General features: G+C 39.3%; 1 protein-coding gene across 1 annotated transcript; it reads left to right on the forward strand.

Annotated features, from left to right (window-relative positions):
* Positions 1-3,172: 3,172 nt before the first annotated feature.
* LOC107676348 (uncharacterized) lies at positions 3,173-7,572 on the forward strand. The gene is made up of 6 exons (XM_016470871.1): positions 3,173-3,521; positions 3,641-3,727; positions 3,808-3,935; positions 6,924-7,090; positions 7,173-7,422; positions 7,495-7,572. Exons 1-6 carry the CDS (start codon positions 3,173-3,175, stop codon positions 7,570-7,572), a joined length of 1,059 nt encoding a protein of 352 aa, XP_016326357.1.
* Positions 7,573-9,369: the final 1,797 nt, after the last annotated feature.

Raw genomic sequence — 9,369 nt, forward strand, 5'->3', positions numbered from 1 at the left:
TTTCCTTTGTGTGGATTTACCTTTCCAGATACACTTGCAAGCTTTTGGATTATCACTTATCTTGGATTGTATATACACTAGTGATGGGAAACTGAGGCTTTCTGAAGCGTTTTAGGCTTTAATGAAATTGTGCCGAAAAACGGTTCATTACTCAAAGCTCGACTCGAAGAATACAATGCACATTAGCGACATCTGGTGGTCGGACTTGTTTTCTCCGCCATATCTGACAAATCATTGCAGAGCAGAGGATGGTTTGAAAAAGCATGTGACCAAACAAAGCTTCGGAAGTCCGAGTCCGTGACATACAAGGGTGTGGAATCAGTCTGGGATCAAAACAATTCTATCTAATCTGATATAATCTCATCTAAATTAATTTGTGCCAGTGAGACCACAACTCGTGTCATGTATATCTTGGTCAACGGATTCACATATTGATCAATAATATAAAATACACAAACATGTGATCATAATTAATAATTGACGTGGGTAGCTGAAAAAAATATGTTGGGTGAGCTGTTACCCTTATGTTCTGTTCGGGGTCTCTGAGACCCCACTTATAAACATGAATAAATGTCCTACTGACAGCCCTCAAAGTGACTGAATAATCCTTTTATGCATCAGGTGGGATCGTGAAGCACCAATTTTTTCAAACCAGCTGTCCCGACCTTCCGATACTGCATGACATTCGAAGCTTCAAACGTCATCAATCACGTGGTGTTGTCATTTCTATACAAGCATCGGCACAGTGTGTGATACAATAGTGCTTTGAAAACTGCATCGGAGCATTGGAGCCAATCAATCGTCCCATCACCTATGGCGCTTTTCCACTGCATGGTACGGCACGGTACGGCTCGGTACGGTTCACTTTTGGGGGGTTTTCCACTGGGTACAGTACCTGGTACTTTTTTTAGTACCACCTCGGTTGCGGTTCCATTCTTTTAACACCTACAAACCTCTCACACAGTAAAATCTGACCCCATTTTAAACTTTGTAACCCAGCCTGTTAGGCTGACCGTTACAGTGTGTTTATTTTGTTTTTGAGAGGAAAGTGTGCAACACTTATTTACATATTAATCCGAACACCATTCTCACCAGTGCAGTGCAAAGGTATTTCAAACTTCTTTTTACCCCTAAGCGAAGAACAAAAAAGATCGTCGCAATGAGTATATCTGTACCTTGAGAATGATGGAGACTGGTCATTCATGCAATGTCAAAAATATGAAAAATAAATTTTTTTCTTTACATTTTCTCACATTCAATCAGTTAAGTTCATTGGTGGGCAGAATATATTTCATGCAATAACAAGCATACAGCACGACACGGGTTGTCCGATTAAAAAATATATGAGCTGGTTCTTTTAAAGTCACCCTGAAATCAAAACAGACAACTATTATTTTTTATGCAATATTGTAGTATATCCTGAAAAATGAAAAATGTTATATTTCACTGAAAAATAAAGTGTGAACATGTATCAGATGTGTCATCTGAACTTGCCATAACTTGACTTTTAGTGAATTGACGCCACAGATCAAAATAACTTCCTCTCCCTCTTGCAGCAACATCTCGTTTTGGTATATTGAATCAGTCATCGCTCTCTGTATTGACCTCGCCAAAATGTCTACTGAATCAACATGATTTACTCAATACACTATTACTTCAATATAGCTATAAGACTGCTTTTAATTGGGGTGCCACCATTAAAACAAAAATATATTCTCTTTCTATCAATAGTCATATCTTCTTTATAGCATGCTTAAAGGGATAATTCACCCAAAAATGAAAATTCTGTCATTAATTACTCACCCTCATGTCATTCCAAACCCGTAAGACCTTTGTTCATTTTCAGAACAATTTTGTTTTTATTTTACAAGATATTTTTTGATGAAATCCGAGAGCTTGCTGACCAGGTTCTGACCAGGTTTTCACAACAAAACACGCCCAATCACTACTCAAAACTAGCACAATCGTGTTTCGAGGAGGGACCCCCATTAAAAAGCACGTTCCGGGGATAAAATACACGTGTTTTGGCGGGGTTCCCCTGGTAAAATTTGCATTTCAGGGGCTAAATATCACGTTATCACGGTCGTTTCAATCCGCGGACATGAAAAACAACCCGTGGCAACAGTGTTAAAGTAGCCAAATTCCTCGGGAAAACCGCGGACTTGGCAACACTGCTGCATAGACAGCAACACAACTGACATGTTCAAGGCCCAGAAAGGTAATAAGGAAATCGTTAAAATAGTTCATGTGACAGGCTCAGCAGTGGTTCAACCGTAATTTTATGAAGCTACGAGAATACATTCTGTGCGCAAAGAAAACAAAATAACGACTTTATTCAACAATTTTCATTAGTTTGAGATTGAACAATAATTGGTAGACCCCCTAGACCAGGGCTGTCCAAACTCGGTCCTGGAGGGCCGGTGTCCTGCAGAGTTTAGCTCCAACCCTAATTAAACACACCTGAACCAGCTAATCAAGCTCTTACTAGGCATAGAAACTTCCAGTCAGGTGTGTTGAGGCAAGTTGGAGCTAAACTCTGCAGGACACCGGCCCTCCAGGACCGAGTTTGGACAGCCCTGCCCTAGACCCTAGGTGTGAACATTTGATATACTAGTCTAAAAAAAAGAAAAAAAAAAGAACAGTTTATTTACAATGAAAATAAACAAGGTGTGTGCTGACCACAATGAGTGGTGTACTGGCTGCAGAGAGCATTAAAACCACCAACATTCAACTGACATTGTAATGGTATTAGCAATTTCAAAGTTTGCTTTTTGTTACTTTTGTACAATAAACTTGGGTTTCCACTAGATGTTCGATGTAAAATCTGGGTTCTGAAGTAAAACCAGTTGAGAACAATTGATGTATAACTAACACACAACCATAAAAGAATAGTTCATAGCACACTGAATTGCAAAGTAACTACAAAATGTGGTCAGTGCAAACTTGACTTCAACTTCCTCTTGATGTGGCTGAAATTCCCCGCTTGAAACTTCTGGGGTAAAGTTTCCTCTCAAACAGCAGAAATTTACACTGCATCATGTTGAAGTGTTTTAACATCACGAAGATCATGCAGCTTCATCTTTGTGAGTTATACTTCATGAATGTGTTTGTATGAGCTTTGTAAACTACATTGATTTCTGATGTTTAACGGTGCTGAATTAAATATTTGTACATGTGTGTGTTTTATTTCACAGATCTGCTCATATTTTGTCAAGCAGCAGAGACTTTAACAGATCAACCAACAGATTTGGCTCAAACTGTGACTATAAACTGTGATTTTGATGTACAGGAGGTTAACTGGTTATTACTGAAACTACCAGATTCCCCGGTTCTGATATTACTCTCTTCTACAACTTCAGCTACTTTTTACTACAATAAAACATTTAAACACAAATATTCAGTGCAAAGTAAACATCGTCTGTTCATAAACAATGCCACTCTTGATGATTTAGGACTTTATTACTGTGTGACCACAGATGCACCTCCAAAATACAGCAGCGGCACCAGACTGTACATCACTGGTGAGTGACTATTCACTGAAATTAAACACTAAATCATTGTTAGACACAAAATATTAAATATTAAACCCTTTCAATGATTGCACAGAACCAACTCTAAATCTAGAGAACAAGAATAATAGTGGTGAAGATAATTGATCAGAATCACTGGCAGATTATTAGTCTGATATCTGCTCTGTTGAATGGTGTTCTGATCATTGTGATCATAGGTGAGTTATTTGAAATGTGTTTTTCTGTCTCTAAAAATGAGAAGGCTTGATGTTTAATCTGGATTCACTGTCCTTTTAAGGACTAGTAAAGGTGTTTGTTCTTGGAAGCAAGAGAACCAGAGACAACTTGAAACATTCTCAAGATACACACCTACAACAGCCTCAAGCTACGGATCTCGAACAACCACAAAACTCAAGCCAAGCACAGGTAAAACAATTAAGATTAAAACAATCAAAATGAGTTAAGAGAAAAAAACATGTAACCTTTAAAGTGATAGTTACCCCAGAATGAAAATTCTCTCATCATTTATTCACCCTCATGTTGTTTCAAACTTGTATTTATTTATTCTATGGAACACAAAAGAAGATATTTTTGGGAGAAAATTGTGATACAGAAAACTGTATCACATTTACATTAAGATTAAATGGTACTATTGAATTGATTTTTCAGGACGCTATGGCAGACTTTTCTACACCATGTAAAAGGTTTCAGCCCCGCCAAATAAACGGCACATATGCGCTTCTACAGCTGCCAGAATCAAGAACAGATAATAACCTCTGACCCTTTTAGTTGAATTTCTCATTGTATTTGAAAACAAATTAGATATTGCATAACTATACATATGTAGATAGTTAACTGATATGACTTGTAATTTTAACTCTGTTTTAATTTTTTTTGAGCTTGCAAAATGAACAATTACATTGGCAGAAATACTGCTCAATACTGTAATGTTGATAAGTTTTGATTTGATTTGTTCTTAACAAAAATGTAGAGCATAACAAAATTGTTGTAGATTTATTAGGCTGTAAGCCAAACAACAAAACAACCTCAAAATGCAGAGTTTTGCTTGATTTGCCTATTTATGACAACTTGCTAATTGTCTTGATGGTGATTCGGTGTTCAAATGTCTTTGTATAATGATCAGTAAACTGATTTCTTACATAGCTGTGCTTATTTCTTGTCTCTCATTCCTTTGGATTCTCTTCCACTCATAATAATCTAATGTCAGTTCAATATGTATTTATTTGGTAAGTAATCTTGTAATGAATAGGATAATGAACAGCCAGTTTGACTGTAATCATCCTTTTTGTAATATACTTTTCAGTATATATGAAATGTGCGTGTGTGTGCGTGACACAAAGCATGTTAATGCGCAACATACACATGCTGTTGCAATTGTTCATTAAAGCTGTTACAATGCATACTGTATACTGTGTGCTCATTGTTTACCTCTGAAATGAAATGTCAACATATTGTCATCCTCATTTTGTTCCAAGCTCAAATGAATGATCTTAAACACCACTGGGTCTCAAGTATTAGATTTGAGAGCTACTAGGAGGAGAACTTCAAATTTGGTCTGTTCATCACATAAAGATAATGTACGGCTTCAGAAATATATATTAGAAATATAGCCCATACTTTATGTTTACAGTGGACAATTTATGGTATTGTATTGGTGATTTTATGCCCTTAGGGAAAACAAAAACAAGAAGTAAACAACCTTGTAACTTCGTAATTTGGTCTCTGTAGCGCTTTGCTTAACCTGTGGCTTTAACACCTCTTTAGAGTTGTTTACCTCATGTGACGTACACATGTAAGGTGTTTAGAGATGGAAAATGTTTTCTTACACGTTACAAGAAAAGAACCACAAAGTCTCAACTTCTTGAAAAGAGGGGGTGTAAACTGAGAGGTCTTTATTATTATTATTATTATATTATTTATTTAATTTATTGTATATCATGTTCTCACAGTTTTCTTAATAATCTCAAAAGGAAGAGTACGTTTAATTGTTAAAAATATTTTGTGCATTGAGAGAAAAAGTTTTCATGTGCATATTTTCATATTTAGCCATTATAACACTTAGTCCAGTTTACATATGTATTCTAGGACCTCATTTTTTATTGAGCAATTTTTTTATGACCAAGTAGCAAGTGCTGATATAGAAATGTAAGTACTGAAACATAAGTTACTCAATTTATTTAAAGAACAATTCAATATGACACCACTTTTCCCACATGTGATTACTTAATCAGCAGTTATAAGCCTCAAGGGGTTAAAAACTATAAGCAACAATGCATGAATGTTATTGCAAAGAAAGACATCTCCTGTCTGCACGAATGTATTAAGAACATTAAGAGCTTTACAGTTAGCCATTAGAATGGCATAAATCAGAGTACACGGGTATAAGATACATTTAATGTTTAGAGTCTGAATAATAAATCTATTTTAACTTTTCTTTGTGAAATTATTCAGGCGTACGTAGGGGAAAACTGCGTTATGATGTGTTAGTGTGCGTTCACACCGCCGCCGTCGAGAGCGTCAAAGTGGCCGGAAGTCATTCATTTTCAATGTGAGCCGGCGTCAAGCAGCGTCGAGCAGCGGCGCGGCGCGACTTGGACGTTGAGGGCGTCGAGGAGAGTTGAAATCAGGTCAACTTTATGGTAATGAGCTATGACGCGGTTCGGCGGCATCTGGCGGCAACCAATCGGAACGTAGAAGTCCACCGCTTGAGAGGATTCCAGAGAACGCAGTCCTGTAAACTTTGGTTCAGACCACATTAGTTCCCAAGCAAAATGGAGGAGAGGTTGATTATTGCTGTGGCGGGTTTCCCAATAATCTATGACGTGTCCCTGTTTGCATACAGGGACATAAAAAAAAAAAAATTATGCGTGGACCAAGGTGTCTGAGATTGTTGGTGTTCCTGGTGAGTTGCTGATGTGCATTAACGTTATAATAATAATAATCTAATGACATAATAAATAATCGTATAATAGTCCCAGTTCACTTTTAAACCTTTAAATAAATTTTCCTGATTATACTTACATTAAGTAATGTTTATACCTGATTATACTTACTTAAGTAACATTTTCAATGCAGGACTTTTACTTGTATCAGAGTATTTTTACAGTGTGGTATTAGTGCTTTATACATTATGAGGTAAAGGATCTTAATACTTCGTCCACAACAATATTTAATGAGGTTAACTTATAACTTTACCCTCCTTGTGGTCAGTCTGCACAAGATCAACAAGCTTGTTTGCTTTGCGTCCCCTTTAAATACAAGATAAGCATTCGATCTACGTCAGAGCGTCCACGAATCTTTCTACAGCGTTGTTGGCAGGGCGGCCAGAGCGATTTTTGATGCTCTCGACGGCGGCGGTGTGAACGCACAGTTACATGTTACTATTTTCAGCAGGAGGCCACCAGGGCAGAGCTGATGACCACCAGGGTGGAGCTGATGGAACTTAAGACCTCCAAGGTGGAGCAGGCGCTGCTAAGGATCACCTCAGGGCAGCTAATGGTGCAGGGGACTACCAAGATAGCTCTGGCTGAGCAGATGTCCACCAAAGTTGAGCAGATAAGGCAGGAGACAACCAAGGCAGATCAGGCGGGACTGGAATAGAGAGCACAGATAAGTTAACAACAGCCTCTGCGGCCATCACAGGACAGGCAGACAGTTCATAGGCGAACTTTGGGGTCACTACATGGCAGGCAAAGAGTTTAGAGATGGCATCTTTGGCTGTGACAGGACAGGTGAAGAGCTCAGAGACAGCTTCATTGGCCGTGACAGGGAAAGCAGAGACTCAGAGACGGCCTCCTTGGCCGAAACAAACAAGCAAAGAGTTCAGGGACGGCCTCCATGGCCGAGACAGGGCAAGCAGAGCGTTCAAGAGGGATTTCAAAGGTCGAAACAGGTCAGGCAGGGAACTCACAGGCTGTTGCATACACAGGACTGAGCTCTGGGGCTTAAGTGGACTCTGGCACAGATTCACGGACTGAAGCGACCTCTGAAGTGGATTTATGGAATGGAGCAGGCTCCGGAGTGGACTTATGGACTCGAGTGAGCTCTGAAGCAGACTCGTGAACTGGAGCGGACTGTGGAATGGACACGTGGAGCGGACGCCGTCGCCTCAGAAGTGTGTATAGCCTAGACACACTAAAATGGTGACTGCCATTACTGAAAGGGCAGTGGAAGGTGGGAGAACCTCTGAGATCACCAGGCTTGAGAGTGCCGAGGCTGCAGAGCTGGGGATGCCAACCGCCCGTACCGACATGGTGGGTCCGCCAAACTGGAAGCCAGCCTCAAACACCTTTGGAACACCTGGGTGTCTTCAAATGCAACATTCACGATGACCGGGACCACTGGAGTGGCATCCGTGATGGCTGAAGACTGTGGCATGACATCCATGAGGGCTGGAGGCTCTGGAATGGCAACCATGACAGATCGAGACTCAGGAGTGGCGGCCATGTCGTGATGAGACTCTGGGGTGGCGCCCATGTTATGAACAGACTCTGGTGCAGCAGCCATGCTGAGAAGAGGCTCTGGTGTGGCAGCCATGTTGTGAACTGGCTCTGGTGTGGGAACCACAGGGCAGGAAGGTACATATAGCATAGGACTAGCGACCATTAAAACAGGACATGCTGGTGATTGTGGTGGACCAAGTTCTATGGCCACTTGAGGGGCCCCACAAAAAATAAAAATAAAAATAGGGGAATATGCCACCGCCTTGTGGGGGAAAATATTAAGCACTTAACTAGGGAAAACTGAGTGAGTATCAGGATCTTAGACCCTCCACCTAATGCTTTAGGTCTCTGTACAACTGGTGGTTATATGTTAGTGTCTATCGTGTTGCTATAGTGATAGTGCTACAGATAAGGTGAGGTGGGCTCCAGGATTTACTCTATACACGGCGGCCCCAGGAGTATGTGTGTGCAGATAACTTTGAAGGTAAGTGTTGTTGGTTGCAAAACCCACCCTCCCCAGATCTAACAGGATAGGTGAGACGCTCCCACTCCTTAGTATAAGTGACTCAAACTTAGCAAACAGTTTCAGCTTAACTAACCAGGAAATATTTATTTACATGAATATTATTGAACTTAATAGATGATTTTAATGAACTGTAAATTTTCTTTCTTTTCTCTTGTTTCCTTACAGGAAGACTGAAAGTTTTTCAAATTCAATCAATTCACAATGAAACAAAATATAGAACACAATAAAGAGAATATCAAAAATTTGTGACTGTTTCTGTTTTTAAACAACAAAATAACAATCAGTGTCCCTCTTTTACCGCACTGAAAAGTTTCACATTCATAGTCAGTTTGGTTCAATCATTTATTTAAAAGTCCACTTCAGTTCAGCTCAAAAGTTGGAAAGTTCACTTCAAAATCCAAGGAAAATGATACTCAGTCCATTAACGTGTCAAAATGTTCTTGTATAAAGACTGAACTGTTGCGTTGGAACAAAAACTGCCATTCGTGGAACGGTGACCTGTAAACTTCCCTGCGAAATGATTAATATACTTTCTTTTGCGGGTCTAAGAACATTTTGACATGTGAATGGACTGAGTAAAACATAAAAAAATAAAGTGGGTCTATATACACTTTTATAAGTGTTTTTTTGATAAACGTGACTCATTATAACATTGCAACAGTAAAAGAGCTTTTACTTTCATAAAAACACAGACTTGTGAGCATTAGTGGAACTGAAGGTCAGGGCCCAGTTGCATGAAAGCCTTAAAGGGGTCATATGATGCAATTTCAATTTTTCCTTTCTCTTTGGAGTGTTACAAGCTCTTGGTGCATAAAGAAGATCTGTAAAGTTGCAAAGACTAAAGTCTCAAATCCAAAGAGATATTCTTTAT

Source organism: Sinocyclocheilus anshuiensis, unplaced genomic scaffold (assembly GCF_001515605.1).
Source record: "Sinocyclocheilus anshuiensis isolate Anshui unplaced genomic scaffold, SAMN03320099.WGS_v1.1 scaffold4015, whole genome shotgun sequence".
NCBI classification, from domain to species: Eukaryota; Metazoa; Chordata; class Actinopteri; order Cypriniformes; family Cyprinidae; genus Sinocyclocheilus; species Sinocyclocheilus anshuiensis.